The sequence below is a fragment of the Salvia hispanica genome, chromosome 3 (genome assembly GCF_029641045.1).
Source record: "Salvia hispanica isolate PSC_SH4W2 chromosome 3, Shi_PSC_v1, whole genome shotgun sequence".
Lineage (NCBI taxonomy): Eukaryota > Viridiplantae > Streptophyta > Magnoliopsida > Lamiales > Lamiaceae > Salvia > Salvia hispanica.
The window spans coordinates 29747749-29771101 of NC_142694.1; the positions used below are offsets into that span (position 1 = coordinate 29747749).

The following is a 23353-nucleotide window of genomic DNA, read 5'->3' on the forward strand; positions in this document are numbered from 1 at the left end:
ACTATGTTTTTGGATTATTTTATCATGTGTAACTAAATTTATATGATTCTAGGGATGTGTTAGTAACTCTTTTTGGTTTATACAAATTTCGTTTTCTATTTAATATCTTTTTGTTTATACTTCGTTTCTTCCTTATGTTGTTCCGTAATACTGCATGTTTGAGTGACACATTCGATGTTGATCTGCTATAACTTGCTACATAATCGTAAGAGGAGGTTGGCGAGTTAGATCCACTTAATAGACACTACAATTAGCTTCCCTTAAAATGACACTGTTAATTGAGAGTGGGGACTTTTCAAGGGTCTTAGGAGCTTCTAGGAGTTACGAATCTAGGATTGACAACCCTAGTGTTAGTAATCTACGCTTGTACCGCATGGGCAGAACTTATGTGACTCGTCCTATCGAAGTATAGACTGTGCTAGGGTATTGTAGAAGGAACTTGTATAGCTATAGTTGTGAACGCACATCCCTGGAATTCTCTTATCTCATTTATTCGACCTCTAGTTTGTGCTGCATTCATCCGCTTTCTGTTTTCAATTTAATTGTTTTCACAAATTCTCTGGTTCTCCAAATAGTAAAAAAAGCTTAGTAGAAGATAGCCAATTGATTATCTTATTCCCGATGTTCGACAACCTGGTACTGACCTTTAGCTATACTAGATCCACCCTGTATACTTGCAGGTATATTTAGTGCTAATAAATAGTGCATCAAGTTTTTGGCGCCATTGCCGGGGAATAATATCACTTTGTGATTGATATCTTCCAAAGGACGATTTTACTACTTTGGATTTTCTTGCTTTCAAATTTTGATTTTTTGTTTAGTTTTATTTTTATTTTCTCTCTTTCAGGTAGTTTATGCGAACGCGCTCTGGGAAGGACAGCTTAGAGCCGATCGATCACGAACTTGAAAAGACACGTAGGATAATAAGAAGAGGACGACTAGCAATGGCGGAAGAAGACAACATGACCGAGTTGGAGAGGTTGCAGATCCAAGTCAAACTTTTGATGGACGAAAAGCTCGCTCGAGAGGCACAGGAGAAGAAAAACAAGGAGATACTCCATGTTATGCACATGTTCAACCACGAGAACGTCCTTACGTTTCCCGAGGGTCCTCGGGTCGATGCTAATAACTTTGAGCTGCGAATACCCCTCATTTAAAGGGTTGAGCAGCATCCTTTTTCAGGAAGGGCCGCGGAAGATGCAAACCGCCACCTCTCGAGATTCATGGAGATTGCCAATACGCTCAAATTGAATGGTGTCAACGACGACGCCATTAGGGTACGCCTCTTTCCTTTTTCCCTTATAGATTCTGCTAAGGAATGGTTTGAGTGTCTACCTATAGAGCAAGTGTCCACGTGGAAAGACATAGTGGCGGCTTTCCTCGACAAGTACTACCCGCCGGGCACCATATTGAAGCTGAAGAGTGAGATCTTCCAGTTCATCCAGCGCCCAGACGAGCCTCTTTTTGAGGCCGTAGCTCGTTTCAAGGGACTCCTCCGCAAATGCCCCAATCCATGATTTTACCGTGGATCATCAGGTAGGCATATTATATAATGGCTTTACCGAGTAAATTTGTGCCATGTTGGATTCAGGGGCCAACGGGGGATTCCTAAGGAAAAGTGGGGCAGATGCTATGGCAGTGATAGAGGAATTTGTCACCAACAGCCGCGGGTGGTCGAATGAGAGGCCTCAGTCAAGGAGAGTTGCAGCAGTAGAGACAGACGAGGAAAACTCCCTTGTGAAAGAAGTGGCAGAGCTGAGGGTTAGGGTAAATCAGATGGATACATCGAGGAGAGAAGATCCGGTTCCACCGACTTCTATAATCGCAATCACTAAACCCGACGCTGAAGCCGTTCCCATTGAGGATGTCAACTACGTGCAGCAAGGAGGCGGTCCCAACCGTTCATTTAATAACAACAATTATCGCCCTAACCAGGGGGCGGTAATTATAACAATTATAATGAGAACCGTCCTCACCCCAACCTTTCGTACTCTAACGACAATTTCTTGCGGCTCCCTGCAGGATTTAATGTGGGCAAAGGTGGAGTTGTTGAGCCCGCGAAGAAGGAGGAAAAGTATGAGGCAAGGATCATGAAAATCCTTGAAGTGCTAGTGCAAGATAGAAAGACTAATGACACCAAGATCGGAGTCGTTGATGCAAGGTTGAATCGCCGATTAACCTCGCGGGACATATAGGCGTCCAACTCTTCGTTGAATCGCCGTTCGAACTCCTCAGCATCCCCACCACTACCACCATCACTACCACCACCATTACTCATTTCACGATATTGCTCTTGTACAGAAATTAAGAGAGAGAGAGTAACTCGTTAAAACAAGCGGTGTGAATGAAAATGACGTTAGCGTATATATAGAGTTTTGAAAATTTTTAAAAAAGGGGCGCTCGCCGATCAGGACGCTACAATGGCGGCTAGCGCCCGCGAATCGGCGAGCGTTAGCCGATTCGCTAGCCGATTTGTCGCTAGCCGGTCCTAATGATCGGCTAGCGGACCGACGAGCGCGCGCGGAGCGGCTAGCCGGTCCGCTAGCCGCCATTGGAGATGCTCTAAACACAAGATTTAAGAAATTAAAATGTTAAAGATTAAAGAAGAAAGATATAAAGCATGTGAGATAGAAAAGTACGAGAGAGAAAGAGAGACTAGAATAAGGGAGGAAAATAAGTGCTTGCCAAAAAAATGAAATGACTCAACTACTTTTAAGCAATCCAAAAGGGAAAATGATTCAATTACCTTAAGAAGGTGAGAGTATATTATTTTAAGTATTTGAATTATATATAGGATAGTGATAAATACAAACAACATATTCCCTACAAACTCCAAACTATGATATGTGGACTGTTAGATTTCAATATTTGATGATATTCTGTTGACATTTTCTGTTGACGTTATTTGTCATCCGTTGACATTAAATCTTAAAATTTAACGATTTATATCATAGTTTAGAGTTTATTAATTAATACTCTAATAATTTATTTTGTTACATATTGCTCATTCATTTATGTTTGTTTTACAATATTTAATGTCTAAAAGCTAATAAATCTAAGTCATTCACACTGTAGACTAAGTAGTGTAACAAATAATCACAATAAATGACTAAGTTGGCATTGTATGAAAGTAAACCCGCATTTCAAATCTATATAAAATTTGGCTACATTTCAATAGAGGCAAGAGTGTTAGTCCAAAAGTTTTCGTACCTTAGAACGACACTAGTATGAGTAGTCTTTTTTGCTATACACTGAAATACGAGATATAGGGAATTGTTATTTTTCAATATGTGACATTATTAATGTACTAAACCAATAATATTGATAAGTTGGATAGTGGTAACTGACGTCCAAGCGGTGCTGAAATTGTTAGTATTTTTAAACTAAACCACTCTTGATAAAGAAATTAATCAATTAAAATAGATAACAAACTCAAATTTATTGATTTTTTTTATCTTAAATGCGAGAAATAATTTAATTGATATTATCCTCATAGTACTCGTATTTTTGATTTTGCAGGATGATTTTACTCTAATAGTTGATTATAATAAGTATTTGTTTGGACTTTAATTAAATTAGAGTTTTATTTGATTTGATTAAATATAGATCAAATAGGTGTGACTCAATTCAACATACATTGATCTTGATTGACCTATTATAACTATTTAAATAGGAGATTAAATATATAACAAAAAATCAAAGTTTCTGTATTGAAATTTTCAAAATCTGGCGATGAGGCATTTGAAATTTTGACTTTCAAGTCAAAGGTTTGTTTTTCTTCTGACTTGGTCTTTAAATTATTCTACAAGTTTTGTGTATCTAAAGTTTGGAAAACTATAAATTTACTTTATTCAAAGATCGAATAAAGAGTTTGAAAAACATATTAGAGTACAATCATTCATGACTTCACTTATAGTTGATGATTTGTTAAAGTGCGCACCTAAAAACATTTCCTAAAACACTCATAATAAAATAAAATAATTTTATAAACATAAGCAATTTTAATAAATGATAGTGGATTCATTTTATTTTATTTACATTGTGTTTTAGGAAATATTTTAAGAAAGACAATAGATTATCTGCTCTGCTACTAAAGAGGTAGCAAGTATTCAATCATTTTTTGATATACACATAGAAACATCACATTCTCATTGGACACACTATATTTCGTATATGGAATAAGAATGAAGTTATTATACCTTCCGTCCCATAAATCATAAAAATTTGTGCACTTTTCATTTTCGTTCATTACATAAATATCATTTATTTAGTAGAATTTTGATTGAAGAATGAAGATACATCAAATTTTATTTTATCACCATTTTAGATATTGCCATCTCTTGAGTTGTAGTATGTGTTAATTATCAAAGAGAATAATGTATAGAAAATTATTTATTCATTACTCTACATTATTCTTTCTTTATACTAATTTTTTTTCTACTTTAATTAATAATTAGTATCATTATGAGTGAAAAAAAGAAATGTTAGTAGTAATTTTATTACTGTAATGACAATATAGGTATTCGAAATTCCACAATTCACACTATTTAAAACTATAGTAACAATTTTATTTGAAATTCTGCAGTCGTCGGAATATGATTGATGAATAGGAATATAAAATTGTAGATTTGTGGTGTAAACGCAATTGGCGTATACGACGGTTAGGTACGACAATTTTCGCCGATAGCCGGTGGCGCCGCCCGTCGCCTACCCAAATTATCGAAACAAATCATCAAAAGGTTTCGTGCAATTCCTGTCAGAATTTATCTCTTTCGGCTTCGATAACTCAACGAGTCGATCCTAACCCCGAGGTGAAACAATCATCTCTTTCATTCTCTTGCACGTGTTTCAGCTGCGTTCCCGATCAAATTTATCTGGACTGGCGTTAATTCGAGATCTGTGTTATGATTAATTATTTCGAGGATTTCGACTTTTGCATAAGCTAGGGATCGGACTGATGTTTTTTTTTTTTGATTCAAATCATCCTCTTTATTTCGCTTAATCAAGACTAGGTTTAAGAATTACAGGTGAATAATGATTTGTTAGTAGTGAAATTTACTTATTCAATCCAAGAGATGCAATATTATCACGATTTTTTATTTTTGTCCATCTTGCTTTATCTCTGAAGCTTTGTGATCGTAATTCCTTGTGTTACATACTATGTGAAATGTGAATTGTATAAAGTTTTGACTTTCGAATTGCACAATGTTGGATTATCAGTACCTACATGAGTATGAACGTGTATCTTGTAAAAAATTGTCATTTGTTGCATTCATGGAGATTAACCTTTAGATTAGTCATGGTGACTCAGTTGTGAGTGTTTTTTTTTTCCAGAAAATGGCAGCTTCTAATGACGCATGGGTAAGGGAATATAATGAAGCAGTTAGACTTGCTGATGATATCACTAACATGATATCTGAAAGAAGTTCATTGCCACCTTCCGGGCCAGAAGCACAGCGGCATGCATCGACCATACGGAGGAAAATTACCATATTGGGAACCAGATTGGATAGTCTGCAGTCTCTTCTGCAAAAGCTTCATGGAAAGCAGTCTCTGTAAGTTTTTGAATTGCTCTTTCATAAAAATCTGAAACTTATTGACAGACTCAAATTAGTTAGGAGTAGTGATTTTGTACTCCCTCCATCCACGAAAAATAGTTTCGTTTGTGGATGGCACGAAGTTTACTGCGTAATTGGTAAAGTAGGAGAGAGAAAGAGGAAATGTGGGTAAAGTAGGAGAGCGAAAGGGATAAAGTGATGAGAAAGTTTCAGAAAATAGAAATGAGAGTAATTTGGTGGACAGACCAAAAGAAAAAAATGAAAATATTTTCCGTGGATGGATGGAGTATTAGTTTCATCTATGGTGATCTGCATCTATCTCATTTGCGTTTACACTGGTTTGGTTACCTGCCTTTATTTCAACTTTGGCTTAGTCTCTTGTAATAATAGTTCACAATACAAGCCCTAAAGGATTATTTACAGCTAATCTTTGTTATGCCACTTTTGCATCTGAACCCGAACTGCAAAAGTAGCACTCATAATTTTAATCACGACCTGGGAAATTACGTGACATAGTTGGCCCAGCAGTCTAATGAGCTTCCAATTGTTCTTTTTTTTTTTTTTTTTTTAATTCCCTCTCTTTTTTTCCTTTTGTTTCTGGTCTGTGATTGTGAACCAGGTTATATACTCTTCAGTTCTAATTTCGTTTAAATAGGTCTAACATTTTTTCTATCACCATGTTATGTGTTTTGACTGTAAAACTCCCTGTGTTTGGGTTATGCGGATGGGGCCATTACTTGTTTTACTCCTAAGGCCATGTTTGGTAGGGTCAGTTTTCTTCATGGATTTCCATCCCTAGATGAGGTATCACCCCTACCAAACATGCCATAAATGTATTATCATCACGTGTCTTGATCCTGCTTCTTCTGTATGCAGGACAGAGAAAGAAATGAATCGTCGACGTGACATGGTAAACAATTTGAGATCAAAAGTAACTCAGATGGCTTCCTCGTTGAACATGTCAAACTTTGCTAATAGAGACAGCTTACTTGGCCCGGAGATAAAGCCTGCTGATGCTATGAGCAGAATAAGTGGCCTTGACAACCAAGGGATTGTTGGTCTTCAGAGACAAGTCATGAGAGGCTAGTTTCTCTAGCTATGATCTTGAGTTCATTTATTTTTTCCCCTCTAACAGTCCAACTTTGATTCGTATATTCTTCCGACCCTGCAGAGCAAGATGAAGGTCTTGAAAAATTGGAGGAGACAGTCATAAGCACCAAACACATTGCACTTGCAGTGAATGAAGAACTTGATCTGCATACAAGACTAATTGTGCGTTTTCTTTTGTTTGATTTCATAAATTGTGATCGAAGTGTGTTTCGATAATGAAGTTCATATCTGTTGATTTATAGGATGATCTCGATCAACATGTTGAGGTTACAGACTCCAGACTACAGGTGAAAATTTTATGCATCCACAATTTTTTCTCTGTAATTTCTATGGTCATTGTCGATTTACCTCTAATACTAAAATCATTTACATAACAAAGTGCATTTGCAATAATGCTTTCATCTCGGTTTAAAGTTAGACGTTGTAAATCTACCTTTAATATTAAATCATTTGCATGCATTGAAAATAGTGCTTTCATCTCACTTTAAAATGAAGCAAGGTATAGCTCGTCTACTTTGATAGGAGTATAATATAACTGCAAGAAAATATCACTAAAAATAAGTAATATTGTCAGAGATTCTAGATGATATTTTCCCAATGCCAAATCCAGTGATTTGCTTGTGAAAACGGAATCATGATTCATCAATATGGCGTTGTCATGATGCAAACTACTAAGTGATAAGTAGTTGAAGGATAAGATGATCAAACTATATCAAAATTTAGCAATCCATCAAAATACTTGGTAAATTAGCTTATTTTTAATTTATCTTATCCTTCATAGTAAACTCCCCTCCTGTGAAAGGATTAGCTTTATCTGGAAGCAAGAGACTTCTGTATTTTCAAACCTTGTTGAAGTGAAAATCTCTGATTTTGCATATCAACATCTATGTAATCGTAAACCTTTGTCTTCTTTCATCCCGTCTTCCTCTCCTTATATTCTGCAAAGCAGTGAGGTTTAATTTTTCTCATTGTGTTTACTTTATTGGTAATTGAACAGCGAGTACAGAAGAGGCTCGCTATATTAAACAAACGGACAAAGGGTGGCTGCTCCTGCATGTGTCTGTTTCTATCAGTTATAGGGATTGTTGTTTTGATTGCTGTTATATATGTGCTAATCAAATATTTGTAAATTTGAGAAAGATAAATTCTCCATTTCGTGTGTTTGGATTCTCAAAGACATCTATGATTTGTTTGTTAACTGTATGTCGAATGGAAAACATTATATGTATGTATGTATGTATGTATGAACTGAGATGAGCATTGTTCTTGTATTGCTGAATGCTGATCAGTATATGGTTTCATGATTTTGAGGCTTTGCACTATGTAAAACCTGTATTTGCAGCTTATGAACTTTTTGTTGATTTTGGACTAAATTTTGCCTTGGATTATAACTCTTGGCATGTGTTCAAATTATCCTTCACAATTTGGTCCCTTACTATGATGTAGTTCTGAAATAACATAGTACTACTATTTTTTTTGGGTTCAAATTATCTTTAGTATGCCTTGAATTTGTAGTTTGCCGCAAGCCAAACGGGCCCGTGGACGTAGCCAATACAACGTTGGTGAACCATGTATATCTGTGTCTCTTTACGGTTCTGTTTATTTCTATTACACAATTACTCTATTATTTCACATCTACTTTTTTTAACTGATTATTAATTTATTATCTTGAACTCGTGTTGCGAGGTCAATTTTTCATTAATTATAACCACCTTAAGTTATAATCTGACTGGTTTGGATGTTTATTTAACAAATGAATGTGGAAACTGAAACTGATCTTAAAGTTTAGTTGAAGCATCCGAGGGGTATCTTAGAATTTGCAAATGCACTCAGTAATTAATATTTTAAAAATCTGACTAATAATGAAGTCACTGATTAAGGCCATCCGCATCCCTGTCTTTTATTCGTCTCTTAATCGTCTCATCCCTTAACTATTCATAGGCCACACTGTACTTTTCAATCCATCTCTTAACTAAGAGACAACACATGCATCCCTCCATCTCTTAACCATCTCATCTCTTAACTATTTATTCAATTTCACTTTTTATTTTTATTTTCAACAAATTCAATTAATATTTCATTGAAATATTAAATTAATACTAATAATTCATTAAATCATTAAAAATCGTAAAAATTACAACATCCGAAAATACGAAAAATACATAACTGAAATCCTATGGAGTATTTTTAATTTTAATTTTTGATTTTTATTACAATATGAAAAATACAAAAATTAAAAATTACAATATTTTAAACGGATATAAACGACGCCCACTCGCGGGCCGGCGAGTGGGCGTCACGCACGAACCGCAGCACGCCACGTCGCCAAGGCGCGTGGCGAGCTGTCTCGTGCCCAGCCCCTTCCGCGCGAGACACGTGACGGGATGGCTCGTCCCTTTGGGACGAGATGGAGGTTGCAATGCGGTCTCGTTGCCGTCTCGTCTCGGCGGGACGAGATAGGGACGGCGACGAGCCGCGCTACTGATGCTCTAATGGTTCGATTACTTTGACCACTGATCGGACTTAATGCTGAAGTAAAATATACTCCCTCGTCCCACATAATTTGACCTAGTATTCCATTTTGGATGTCCCACATAATTTGACACACTTCATTTTTACCATTTTTGGTAGTGGATCTCATATTCTACTAACTCATTCCTACCCACATTTTATTATAAAACTAATACTTTAAAAGTAGGACCCACATTCCATCAACTTTTTCAACTCATTTTCTATTACACTTCTTAAAACCCGTACCGAGTCAAAATGTCCTAAATTATGTGGGAAAGAGGGAGTACTTGCTACGTTTTTTAAATTTTCAAAATTTAGTAACGACAAAAAATGTTACTACAGGATGTGTTCATTTTGTTAGTAATGTCTAGAAATATGCGTATATCTGGGCTTTTCTATTTGTTCAATATGTTGGTCTTCTCCTGAGCCTTAGTAAAGGACAAGTGTCTGCACTATTCCTATGAGAATTGCCCTATTTCAAAACTAATGAGATACTCCTTCCATCCCTCAAGGGTGTGTTCAGTTTGCAAGATTGTATCCTGAAATTAAATTAGTAGTGTGTTTAGTTCATGAGATTTAGTCATAGATGGATAATCATGAGATAATTAGTCATAGTTAACCCCTTATGACTAAAATAATCTCACAACTCAATCCTAGATTATATCTTAGTATTATTTTATCTAGAAAACCGAACACCTCCCAAGAGTATGAACTTTGTGTTCGACACGGATTTTAATGCATAATTGGTAAACTAAGAGAGATAGATAAAGAAATTGTTTTTTTTTTAAGTATTGTTAGTGGAAAATGGATCTCACCTCATTAGAGATAAGAGAGTTTCCAAATTTAGAATGTTCATACTTTTCAGGGATGGATTAAAAGGAAATAGTGCATACTTTTCACTAACGGAATAGTGACAGAGGGAGTATGTGGTTTTTATTTCTGGCTTTGGGAAATAGAACTAGAATTGGAGTCAAGTTTCGAAATTCATCCCTCATTTTTTGAATTTCCCCCACAGTTGGTGCTCACTTCTCACTTTCTCTTCCATGAGTGTATTTTCGGAAGAACACTCTTCTCACAATTAGTGTGAAACTGTGGTGACTTTGAGGTTACAGGTTCAAATCCCGTCATCCGTTGGGAGACTTTCGACCTTAATCTGCAAGCCTAGTTGAGCGGGATTAATCGGATTTCGCCGAAGGGGGATTTGGTACACCTATGATCAAATAATAATAAAAAAAATGTATACTTTTTGCTGCCATTTCTGGGCCGGTTCATTGCACACCAAACTCCTGGTTCCCAATTCAATTAGATGGGCCACCACCAAGTAAATATGACCAAGATTCATTTCTCCTCTCTAATAAGAAAGGTGAACAAATTAATAGCCCTTTTCCAATCAAGAGGCGAACAACTTATAGCATGAGATGCGAGAGTCTACAAGTTTACTAGTATAAAAAGATCATTGATTTTTTATTTCTATGGAAAAATTCAATCTCGTATAGATGTATGGTTTAAATGAATCGCACAATAATACAATTATGAAGAGTTTGATCATTTAAATTGAATTAATATGGAATTATTAAAAATTAATTTTATAAGAGCATCCACAATGGATGCCCGATCGCGCGCCCGATCGGCCGAGATCGGGCTCGGGCGTGGTCGGGCATCCATTGCAGCCCTCGGTCACGCCCGAGCGCGACCGATCCCGAGCCCGATCGATCGGGCGTGAGCTCGGGCGCCCATTGCAGAGGCGCGCCCGAGCCCGAGCCCGAGCCATTTTTTTTTTTAATTATTTAACCCTAATTTAAACCACTATAATACTCCATTTTCTTCACTTTTCACACACCAAACCTTTCACTTTCTCTTCTATATTCTCTCAATATCCACACTTTCAACAATGGATCCGAGTCAATACCCGAGCCCGAATAATGTCGACAACGATATGCCGATGTTTGGAGGAGGAGGCGGCGGCGGCGGCGGCGCCCGGTGGCCCGGCCACGAAGACTACCGGGTTGAGACGCCTGGATCTGTGGGATCCACTTTCGTCTCCGACTCTGAGTTCGATCCGTTCTTCGGCACCGAGGAGTATCGGGTTGAGGATATGGAGCCTAGTTGTGGGCAACCTCCTGCCCCTGTGCGGCCGCCGCCGAAGAAAGGGAAGAAGAAGATGGCGCGGAAAGAAAAGGCGACATCGGTCCCAGTCCCACTCCCACACGACGAGCCGAACGAGGAGTACGCAACAGGGCGTACTGACTACGAGTTGGATGAGTACCTAAAGGTGGCTCAGTGTTGGGTCGATGTATCAGAGGATTCGATAGCCTCCAACAACCAGACTTCGGCCAGGATGTGGGATCGCATTGAGGAACGCTACAACGAGGTGAAACCGAAGTGGGCGTTCAAGCGGACCAAGGTTCAGCTGCGCAAGTGTTGGGATCGGATCAAGGTCCACGTCAACAACTTCTCCTATATCTACAACAGGAACAGGGACGGAAGAGCTAGCGGTGAGAGCATGGAGGATGTCCTCAACAAGTCGTTGTCCGAGTACCAACAGCAGTTCGGGCAGTTCAAGCTGTACAATGTTTGGCTGATCTTGAAGGACAAGGGGAAGTTTAACGGAGGGATACCAGTTGGATCCTCGGCTCCGAAGCGGACGAAGAACACCGCCGCTGGCGATTACACGAGCAGCGGTCCATCTCCTGTGGATCTGAACGCTGAGCCGGAAGGGAGTTTCGGCACGCCTACGTCTACTTTTAGACGTCCCATTGGTACCAAGGCTGCCAAAGCCCAGGCCAAAGGGAAGGCGAAGGCGGGCGTCTGGATCAGCGGCCCCCCCGCAGGCTGCGCCTCCTCCATCTGTTCAGCTCATGGACAGGGCGATCGAGGAGTTCGGAGGTTACCGCGAGGTGGTTGAGTATAGGTTTATACTTGACGCCCAAAACAGCCTTCGTGAAGAAACCGATCCGGAAGCCCGACAGAGGACTAAGAATATGATCAAGAATTTGGCCCAGAGGTTGAATTTAGATGACTAGTTTGGTTTTTTCTTTTTTTTAGTATTTTAGTTTTAATGTAGTTTTTTTTAGCTAAGTATGATGTAGTTCCACTTTTAAATTAAGTAATGTAGTTTTTTTTTTTTTTTTTCGCATTTGTGGTGTTTAAAATAATATATTTTGGTATTTTATAGTAATTAAAAATAAAATTAAAAAACAATGATTTAAAATTGAAATGAAAAGTGGATAAGAGATAGGGCATGCACTAGGGCTCCACCATTGCAGAAAGATAGGACATGCTGACGTGGCAACCACTAGGGCTCTCATTAGGGCTTCCACTAGGGCATCCATTGTGGATGCTCTAAAGCAAAACTCGCGAGATATGATTAACTGCACATGATATGTGGTCCAAACACAAGTACGAGCTCCACCCACATGCAGTACGATCATCCAATGACTTGAGGGTAGATAGGAACATTAAAGGTCTTTATTGGTCCAATCTAGTGTTTGAATTGTCATATAATTATTCTGTGTGACACTTTTATAGAACAAGGGTCCATTGTAGGGGTGGCGAAACGAGTTACCCGCGGGTACCCACACTCGACAAGTCGGGTACCCGTACCCGATTTCAACCAAATTTGTTGTCTCAATATCCGCCCCGCAACATACCGGGATTACACGATACCCGTGTCGAGTATCCCGTACCCAACATTACGGGTACCCGTACTCGACCCGAAATCATAATAAAAAATTTGAAAATCATAATAGCCGTCAATGTTCCCTAATTTACTTCATTAATATCGATGGTAAGCTTTGAGAATAAAAGTAAGAGGACACTCTATAGCTAGTTTTCAGCGAGTTTCAATTGTATGTTCGTTGAAATATAAAAATGTTTCAAAAGAACTCTTAGATTATATAAAGTACTCCCACTGTTCTGCCTTAATAGAGACATTTCATTTTCTTCTCTCATTTGGAAAATAATAATATAAATACTCTTCTCTGCATTATTATCTCTTTTACTTTATTTTTTCTCTATTTTAATTATTTATATTTAATTTTTCAAAATGAGTGCGTGTATGGCTATTATTATTATTTAACTATTTACTTTTTTTTCTCCACTTTAACTATTTGAAATGCCTCTTTTGATATGGACCGGAGGAAGTATTAAAAGATGGTATATGACTAATATTAATGATAACGAGTATTATCGGGATTAACGGGTATATCTGCGCGGATAGCGGGTATACCCGATACCCGATGGGTAACGGGTCGAAATGGGGATTTTTCATTACCCGCTACCTATTTTGCCACCCCTAGTCCATTGTATTAGGGCAAGAAAAGAGTGTATTATTATCAACAGAAATTTAGTGACTGTAATAAGAAGTCAATATTAAATTAACTGAAATTACTAATATAGCCTTCAGATTTAATATGCTATAAAAAGTTAGAAGATAGTTTTGGAATTTCACACAATATAGCATATCAAATACTCCATCCGTCCCGGATAATTCGGGTCACTTTGATCGAGCACGGGTTTTAAGAATTGTAATGAAAAGTGGGTTGAAAAAATTAGTGGAATGTGGGTCCTACCTTTATATATTAGTTTTATAATAAAATGTGAGTAGAAATGAGTTAGTGGAATATGAGGTCGACTACCAAAAATGGTAAAAGTGAAGTGAGACAAATTATGTGGGACGGACCGAAATGAAAAACTGGGACGAATTATCTGGGACGGAGAGAGTATTTGTTATTAAAGATTGTAATATAACATCAATTCAAACACCATAGAATTAGAAAATCAAGAAAAGCATTTTGCAAAATATTGTGCTCTGAAATATAAACTCCAATTCAAACACATCCTTAATGTAGACTTTTTATTTTCGCCCATCTCATAATTTATTTGTAAAAAGTTACCTCTAACTCATTAGTTATATAAATCAATTTATAGATAATTTATACCACAATAATATTGTATTATTACAATCCATTAAATAGGAGTATAAAATCCAAAAAAAAAAAAAAAATTTAACCCGATATATACACAACGAGGTAGAATTGCATAAAATAAATAATTTTGGTCTCCACCTAAATTATTGCCAAATCATCAATTTTCAATCAAAACAATTCCATGAATCTACTCCTACTTGCGTCTACTCCTCCCAATTCCCAATCCACCGACTTCATCATCAAGCAATGACACCAATTATTCACCCAATTTGATTGGGAACACTATATCGGTGCTTATCTCAATCAATTCCATGGCGGACTTAATCCCCCCATTTCTATGCCTCCTTTTGTTCACATTTTCATGTAATTGTGTTCAATCCATCGAGCAAGGGCATATCAACGCCGAAATATCCAACAGAGGCCTTGATTTCCTAAAGGAATTGCTGATTCAGAAGGCGGAGTTCGAAATCGTCCCGCTCGATCTCCCCAAGATTGCCAAGTCTGTAAAAATTCCTGTTATAGGAACTGTTCAAATGGCTGCTACCGATATTACGATCGAAACGATCAACGTGACGTCGTCAACGCTCAAGAGTGGAGATAGCGGGATAGTAATCGATGTTTCCGGCGCCACCGCCAATTTGAGCATGAATTGGCAGTATTCGTACAGTAGTTGGTGGCTTCCGGTTTCGGTCTCTGATAAGGGTAATGCTACCATTCAGGTATTTTCAGCATTTTTTCTCAACGGTGATGGTGTGGAAGTTGTTAGTGCCCTAGCTAATATTTAGATTTAGCCAGGAATTGATTACATCCTGCTTCTCCCGGTTGGAACAATTGAGCTGTTAACGTGCTAAATTTATTTGTTTGTATACTGGTAGAGTGCATGTTTTTGCTAGATTGAACTTGATCTTTGGTCAAAAAGCCCTTTGGCTTTTTGACCAAAGGTCAAAATATTTTTTCTTTTCATTGTTAAGTCATATGTTTGTGCTGGATAAAATGTAATCGAAGTTTAACTGATAAATTTATGCTTCCTTTGAAGGTTGAAGGACTGGAAGTTGGCCTTACACTCAGTCTAGAGACTGTAGAAGGATCTCTGAAGGTGTCACTCTTGGAATGTGGGTGTTATGTGAATGGTATCTCTATAAAATTAAATGGGGGAGCATCGTGGCTCTATCAAGGGTATGTTTCCCCATTGTGTTCTCCTCTGTCTTTTTTTTCTTCTTCTGGTTTTCAGGACTGGCAACCTATTTGTTTGATTGCCAACCGGTCTTCAAATTATCTGCTAAATCTAGTTTTCTCAGTAGTGATAAATTTTGAACTTTACCGAGACTAAGATAAAAATTCCATCAGAGTTTATTTTGGTTGGATCATGGTCGTAAGACATTAAACTTACCTGTAATAATTTGTGACAAATCGTATCCCTTTGGATACAATGCGCCAAAAACTGAAACCCTCAGCTTCAATTAGGTGCCTTACCTTCCAAGATTCCCGGGTGGCTTTTTGCTACATTACATAATATTACTCCCTCCGTCCCCAAAGAATATGCACTTTGGGTTCGGCACGAGTTTTAATGTAAAATTGATTAAGAAAGAGGTAGAGAGAAAAAGTAATTAAAGTATTGTTAGTGGAAAATGGGTCCCACCTCATTACAGAGAAAAGACTTTCCAAAATTAGAAAGTGCATATTCTTGTGGGACGAACTAAAAAGGAAAGATTGCATATTCTTGTGGGACGGGGGGAGTATCTGATAGAGGGTCTACCAGTCTATGATGTAGATAAAAAAGTGCATTTTTACCATCTGGACTGGAGATAAGTTTTACTCAATTCATTTAAGCAATCGATTATCTTTTAGATGTATATTTGATGAAAATGACCAAAATAGCAACGACAATAATATAATGGTTATAGTGATGATTACAATTGGGCCTTTCAAGAAGGCCTGTGTAGTGACAATCTTGACCTCCACAACCTGTGAACCATTTTGTTCTTTCTTGTACTATTGGGATGCACTTCCCTGAGTAAAAGTCCTTGAAATTGTTTGTTCCCGTTCTGGCCTAAGTCTTTTCTGCCTGCTTGTTGACTGGTTCATTGAATCCTTCAGTTGTAGAATATACTTATATTTTTTCCCTAAAAAATTGACAGTCAATTTAACCTTTTGTCTCAGGTTGGTGGATGCTTTTGAGGATAAAATTAGTTCTGCTGTTGAAGATGCGATTCCAAAGAAAATAAAAGATGCAATAGTGAAGCTTGACAATGCACTGCAATCTTTTCCTAAAGAAGTATCAGTAACTAGCATTGCTGCAGTGAATATTACACTTGTTGGCGATCCAGCATTGAATGAATTGTCGCTTGACCTTGATATTGATGGGTTATTCTCAGCCAAAGATGAAGCTACACTTTCCAGCCCCTATCACAGAATAGCACAAGAATCAGGTTCCTGCAAGGAAGCAGATAAAATGCTCAAGATAGCATTGCATGAAGATGTGTTCAGGTCAGCATCATCAGTTTACTATGAGGTGAGTTTTAATTCTTTTGTTAATGTATCAGAAAGGGATGGGGCAATAAAGTTTCTTCAGTGGTAAAATCTAGAGTCAATTTATATAAAGATAACCCTGATTTCAAGTGCCAACTTTGGAGTATCTGTTCAATTTGAGTGTTGATTGTGTTTGTCTTGCTGAAATTGCAGTTACGAATTATCTCAACTTATAGTCTAATAAAATTTGATCTTTATTTTAGGCAAGGAAGATGCACTGGATTGTCGACAAAGTACCAGATCAATCTCTGTTGAACACAGCTGGTTGGAGGTTCATCGTTCCCCAGTTGTATAAGAGGTATCCAAATGATGACATGAATCTGAATCTCACTGTATCTTCTCCACCAACAATAGAAGTTGAAAAGCGGCAGATTAAGGCAAAAATCCCCTTAGATGTGGTGATTAATGTTTTGGATGGGGGACAAGTTGTACCAGTTGTGTGCATATCTGTGGTAAGCTCAGTGTGACAACTAAGATTCTATGTATAGGTCTTTAGGAAATCCACTCACTTTCTGTTTCGTGTTTTGTTGTGCTAGTACTTCATCTTATATAGTTATATTATGTAAACATTAAATAAGTATACATGATTTCTTAAATATTTTGAGCATTTGCTTGTTCATAAATTCTGAAACAAAGTCTAAAAATAACTCATTTGGTGCATTCCCTTAGAACCTAGATAATTATGGACTGCATGCTTTTTTCTGGAACAAGGAGAAAGCAAAAAAATGGAAAGCCTACCGTGGTACCACGTTGCCTAAATATCTCATGATGTCTAATGAGTCATACTGAAGGACAGTACTTGTATATGAGTCCTTTATGTTTGAATATCAACTTTAATATTTATATTGAACTATTTATAGTGTAATAACTGTCATTGGGTAATCATCCGCATACCTATATCATGAAAATTGATCATCTAGCCTTCTCCATCAGTTTGAGACTTTCAAAGTCTACGTTCTCTGTCTCACCCTCACAGTTTCTACACTTTATAGTGATTAATTTGTTTTGCTGCAGGTAATTGATGCCTCTGTTAGTCCAGAGATTTTGGGAAACACTTTAGTTGGAGTCGCAAAATTAAATGAATTCACTATGTCACTCAACTGGAGTAAGATTGGTGACCTGCACATGTCTCTAATCCAGGTACCTCTTTCATCTTTCTGAATTCCATGTATTAGTTTCTGGTAGATCATTGTTTGACACCTCGTTGCATTGATTGGGATCTCATTTAGGAGAGTTGGAAAAAATAGTTTGGTGACCCCACTTCCAGCCCTCTTCTTGACTGCCGCCCCCCGAGTCCCAAGAGGTTGGGGTAGAGGGGAGGAGAAAAAACTAATAATCAGTATAATACAAAACTTCTGGAGAATCATAAGCTGTAAGACAATTTTGGATCAAAATACCAAAAATATTACTCTCTCCGTCCCCCATAATTTGTCACCATTTGACCTGGCACGGGTTTTAAGAAATGTAATAGAAAATGGGTTGAAAAAGTTAGTGGCATGTGGGTCCTACTTTTATATATTAGTTTTATAATAAAATGTGAGTGAGAATGAGTTAATGGAATATGGGGTCCACTACCAAAAATAGTAAAAATGAAAGGTGACAAATTTTTAGGGACGAATGAAAAAGGAAATAGGTGACAAATTTTTAGGGACGGAGGGAGTATTTAGTTATATAAAAATTTAATAGAGAAACAGGGGGGGGTTTAGGTGTATTAATGACTAGGAATGTTAAAAGTCATGGGGGTGTTTTCTTTGGAATGATAAATTAGAGTACTTCAACATTTTATAAAATAATGATGTTGCAGAGTCTTAAAACTTACATGACTCGTAGAGTTGTGGATGGGGTCGGCTACATAAATAATGCCTTGGGTGACATTGAGTTTGAATGAAGTATAAAATGGAACTACTAGCCATTTATAATTTACCTGATGTGGGCTTTTGCAGTTGATTTCACATAGGTCATAGATTTAATTGCTCATCTCTTGTGAATTTTATTGTATGCATATCTTTTATGTTTAGCATGTGACATGCTGTGCATGTGCAGACACTAATTTCTGCCACTCTGAGGACTGTGGTGTTGCCGTATGTCAACTTAAAACTCACCACCGGATATCAGATTCCACCCTTCCATGGTTACGAGCTTCAATATGCCCAACTTCTATGCACAGATGCTTGGATTGTGATATGCAGTGATGTTGCACCTGCAAAACAGTACAATCTCATTTAGTTTCTGTCAAGTGAAGAGATCTGGTCTTTTGTTGTGTGCATATAAACTGTATCAACTTCGAGATGCAAGTTTTCCAGGACCCCACATCGACTCTGTTGATAAAAATCTGCACATCGACTTTCTGTTATAGTCGTGACCGGGATGCTGTATATACGTTTGGGATCCACAGTTGTGAAAGCTGAGCCACCACAACGTCGAGGGAGGGATAGCACTACTTTTCAAAGAATCGCTCCTACGGCTCGGTGGGGGGTTTCATGTTGAAACCATTTCCTGTAACATTAGCACTCACAAATACTCTTTAAGTTGTCCAATACTGTACAGTTAGATCATGCTGTCCATGTATATATGTAACAATTTGGTCATATGTATTCAAAATGGAAATAATTACAGTTTACCTTGTTTAGAATAAATCGTTGTCTTATTACTGCTCTGCTGTAGATGAATAATACTTCAGCAGCTGATGGGATTTTTCATTCTAAGCTTGAATAAAAATTTAGTAGCCACATAGTGTGTCTAACTATCACTTCAGTTTTTTTTTTCTCTTTATACAATTGTGATTAGTTGAATGCATCACATGAAAATATCAAAGAGGATTAACAATGGTTTTCCATCTATCCCCGTAATGACTCGATCCCCCGACCTATCGATTAAAGGGGGGCGTCTTATCAACTGGGTTGCGTTTCATAAAAGTAAAAAAAGACACCACATAAAAATATGTCCGACTATTCAATTCTTTAGTGAGGATTGCGGTTCATACTTTAGAAATGTTAGGGCATCTACAATGAACGCCTTTAGGCTCAAGCCACAACACTCATAATTATACTTTAGAAATGTTAGGGCATCTACAACGGATACCTTCTAGGCTCAAGCCACAACCCTCTAGCCATGCATCTCTAATTATTTTGCATTATTCATTATTAACTTTTATAATTATAAAATTCAGTAAAATTACTTCAATAAAATTAAAAATCATATAAATTACAAATTCATAAAAAAAACACTTAATTCAGAGCGGACATAACGTTAACTTGTTGACTAGAGAAACACCAAATTTTGTTTAGATATCTAGAAACATGCGCGTGAAAGATTTCCTAGCGATTTTGGAGTAAAGCCTCTTCTATTTCGTGTTTGTGTGAAAGCGAGTTTGATTCGACAACCTATAAAGTATAAACCCTTTCTATAATTCGCGCAATTCCTCCTCCATAATTCAACCACCCCATCCCAATCAACAAGGTAAAAACACTCATTGCTTTCGTTTTCTGTCAACTCACGCATTTTTTTTCAATATTATATATCCAGTGAAATTGTTCTTTTCACCGGCCTTTTCAAATTTGTGTGTTTGAATACATGATTACCGGCCTTTTCCTTAGCTTATGTTTCCTCTTTTTTCTTTTCTCTTCTTTTTCTTCTTTCTTTTTAGTGTTTTGTACATACATCTAATTGCATTTATAATATAGAGTGAACTTCAAAAATGGTCTTTGGACTATGGGTTTATCTCGAAAATGGTCCCTGGACTTTAAAAATATCACCAGTAGTCCCTGGACTAAGGGTTAATATCAAAAACGATATTTTGAGACGAAAATGCCCTTTTGAGGGGTTTTGGGGTTTTGGGCAATTTGGTCTTTTTACACTTTTAACATTTTAAATCTGATATTATTTTAGTTATGTACTAAATCTGATATTATTTCAAAATTATCATTCTTCTTCCCTTTTGTCATCCTTCACTTAGTTTCTTTATTTCAATATTAGATTTAATTTTACAAAATTAAATTTTAAATTTCAGTTTTTAAATATCAATAAATTTTTTTAATTATAAAAATTATTAAATAACAAAAATTATTAGTCATAATCAATATTTGATAGTGTCTAATATTTAATCAATAAGATATAACAACGTCTTAGTTTTAATCAATATTTAATAGCTTTAATCATAAATAGACAATATAACACGATTTATTCTGAAATAAATATGCGTCTAATGTAAGACTAATATAATTTTCGTTTATTAATTTGAAAACAATCAATCAAAATGACTAGAAAATTTCAACAAAAATACTCCTATACAAAATTTTTAGTCGACTTCATAATATTCAACACAAGAAATTATAACAACCGAACGAAGGCTAAATAGAATAGCTCTTATTTTTCCATCACGATTAATATTATTTTTCTGTACTTCTTCAATTCAGCTTAATATTATATTAAATAATAAAAATTAATAGTTTTAATCAGTATTTATAGTTTCCATGAATTAATAGTTTTAATTAAAAAAATTTATTGATATTTAAAAATTGAAATTTAAAATTTAATTTTGTAAAATTAAATCTAATATTGAAATAAAGAAACAAAGTGAAGGATGACAAAAGGAAGAAAAATGATAATTTTGAAATAATATCAGATTCAGTACATAACTAAAATAATATCAGATTTAAAATGTTAAAAGTGTAAAAAGACCAAATTGCCCAAACCCCTCAAAACCCCTCAAAAGGGCATTTTCGTCTCAAAATACCATTTTTGATATTAACCCTTAGTTCAGGGACTACTGGTGATATTTTTAAAGTCCAGGGATCATTTTCGAGATAAACCCATAGTCCAGGGACCATTTTTGAAGTTCATTCTATAATATAAATCAAGAATAAAACATCTAATTAAATTAATTATTTAAAATAATTAAATTAATTAAATATTTTTTATTGAATTATTTGATACTCATTTTAGAGTTGAAACACCTAAGTAAAAATATTAAACTCTTAATATCTTAATACAATTCACAATTTTAAATTTTTATTAAGACTATATTGATTAGTTATTAATTTAATGTAAATAATAATAATAACAATAACCTTTATTATATAATATTGTGTGATTCATGATTTAAATAATTATACTATAATTATTTATTAATTATAACTAGTTTTTAGTATTATAATAATAAAATTATTATAATAATTAAATATAATTATAACTATAATTATAATTTATAATTAAGTATATTTGAATGATATTAAAAAATAAATTAATTATTAATTTATAGTATCAAAATAATAATATTAATATTGATTAATAATAATAGTATAAAGAGTGAGAAGAATGAGAGAATATCAATATCACTTTTGGTACTTAGTTTTGTGTATGCCCAAAATAACTTCTATGACACAAATGGAAAATGAATTTGTTTAGAGGGCATTTTTAGGTGAAAATTGTCAGGTACCAAAAATGTGATTAATAGGTACCAAAAACGATATAAAATAAAGATCATGTACTATTTATGTGCAAAAGTGAAAGATCAGGTACCATTTATGTAGTTCACTCTTAATTTAATTATATTGCAAGTGTGATGACTACATGTTTATGTTTTAATTTATATAATTAAAATTTGTTTTATCTAGTTTTTGTAATTATTTTGCTTGTTTTTGTGTTTTTTTTTCTTTTTATCTGGCCAATTTTAGAACTATGTTCGTTTAACTAGATTAATCGAGAGATAGTTAGTTTACGTGGTTATAGGAACGAGTACGACACATAGATTTATCTGCATAGTTATATTACGTCAAAAAATCATTCTCCATATTAAACTGAAAAATGTTACTTCTTCCGTCCCATAAAAGATGTCACACTTGTGGCACGATACGAGATTTTAGGAGGTTTTGTTTTGTGTGTTAAATGGAGAGAAAAATATATTAATGTGAGAGAAAATTTTTTCCAAAAAAGAAAATGTGACATCTTTTATGAGACAAACTAAAAAGGAAAGTGTGACATCTATTATGGGACGGAGGGAGTACTTCCTTAGTCTCATGATAGGAGTCACATTTGATGTGAACACGAGTTTTAAGAAATGTAAAGAATAGTGAGTTAGAAAAGTTAGTGGAATATGAAGTCCACTTTTATTATATTAGTTTTATAATAGAATGTTAGTGAAGTGAGTTAGTGAAATATGAGACCTACTTACCATTTATGGTAAAAATGAAACGTGAATCTTATTGTGAGTTAGACCGAAATAACAAAATGTGACGCTTATTGTGCAACAGATGGAGTAATTTTCAAATATGCATTCGAAATTCATGCAAATTAAAAAATCAATTACTGTATAGATTTTGAATAAAACTAAATCTAATAAATAAGCTTGGTATTCTAAAATCACTTAATTGGGTTCTAACAGAATCAGAACAAGAGTTCTAAAATTAAAAAAATTAATACAAAGTACAAATCAATTCATATGGCAAAGATATACTCCCCCGTCTCATAGAAATAGACCCTTTAGCGTTGACACGAGTTTTAACGCATAATTTGGTAAAGTAGAAGAGAAAGAGAAAACAATGTAATTGAAATTGTATAGTGGATGGTGGGACCCACAAATGATAGAGGAAAAGAGAAGGGGAAAAATGTTACCATCAATGGATATGGACTATTTCTATGGGACGGACGAAAAAGGAAATATGGTCTATTTCTATGGGATAGAGGGAGTATGTTTCTATGTAATGGCAAGTATCAAAC

The 23353-nt window shown here is 35.7% G+C and overlaps 2 protein-coding genes across 2 annotated transcripts; both read left to right on the top strand.

Moving 5' to 3' along the window:
- The first annotated feature begins 4574 nt into the window (after positions 1–4574).
- LOC125216186 (syntaxin-51-like) lies at positions 4575–7983 on the top strand. Its single transcript, XM_048117839.2, has 6 exons — positions 4575–4811; positions 5335–5555; positions 6435–6640; positions 6730–6830; positions 6911–6955; positions 7666–7983. The coding sequence occupies exons 2-6, from the start codon at positions 5338–5340 to the stop codon at positions 7795–7797; spliced, it is 702 nt and encodes a 233-aa protein (XP_047973796.1). The 5' UTR covers positions 4575–4811; positions 5335–5337; the 3' UTR covers positions 7798–7983.
- A 6276-nt stretch (positions 7984–14259) lies between these two features.
- On the top strand, positions 14260–19365 carry LOC125215168 (putative BPI/LBP family protein At1g04970). The gene is made up of 6 exons (XM_048116501.2): positions 14260–14826; positions 15144–15283; positions 16268–16619; positions 16840–17088; positions 17651–17776; positions 18680–19365. The coding sequence occupies exons 1-6, from the start codon at positions 14419–14421 to the stop codon at positions 18860–18862; spliced, it is 1458 nt and encodes a 485-aa protein (XP_047972458.1). The 5' UTR covers positions 14260–14418; the 3' UTR covers positions 18863–19365.
- The last annotated feature ends 3988 nt before the right edge of the window (positions 19366–23353 follow it).

Bases quoted from the DNA above. Each gene is read 5' to 3' on its own strand.
- LOC125216186 (XM_048117839.2), top strand. From the start codon at position 5,338: ATGGCAGCTTCTAATGACGCATGGGTAAGGGAATATAATGAAGCAGTT. The intron at 6,831-6,910 runs GTGCGTTTTCTT...GTTGATTTATAG, and splicing joins ATCTGCATACAAGACTAATT to GATGATCTCGATCAACATGT. The intron at 6,956-7,665 runs GTGAAAATTTTA...GTAATTGAACAG, and splicing joins TTACAGACTCCAGACTACAG to CGAGTACAGAAGAGGCTCGC.
- LOC125215168 (XM_048116501.2), top strand. From the start codon at position 14,419: ATGGCGGACTTAATCCCCCCATTTCTATGCCTCCTTTTGTTCACATTT. The intron at 14,827-15,143 runs GTATTTTCAGCA...CTTCCTTTGAAG, and splicing joins AGGGTAATGCTACCATTCAG to GTTGAAGGACTGGAAGTTGG. The intron at 16,620-16,839 runs GTGAGTTTTAAT...TCTTTATTTTAG, and splicing joins CATCATCAGTTTACTATGAG to GCAAGGAAGATGCACTGGAT.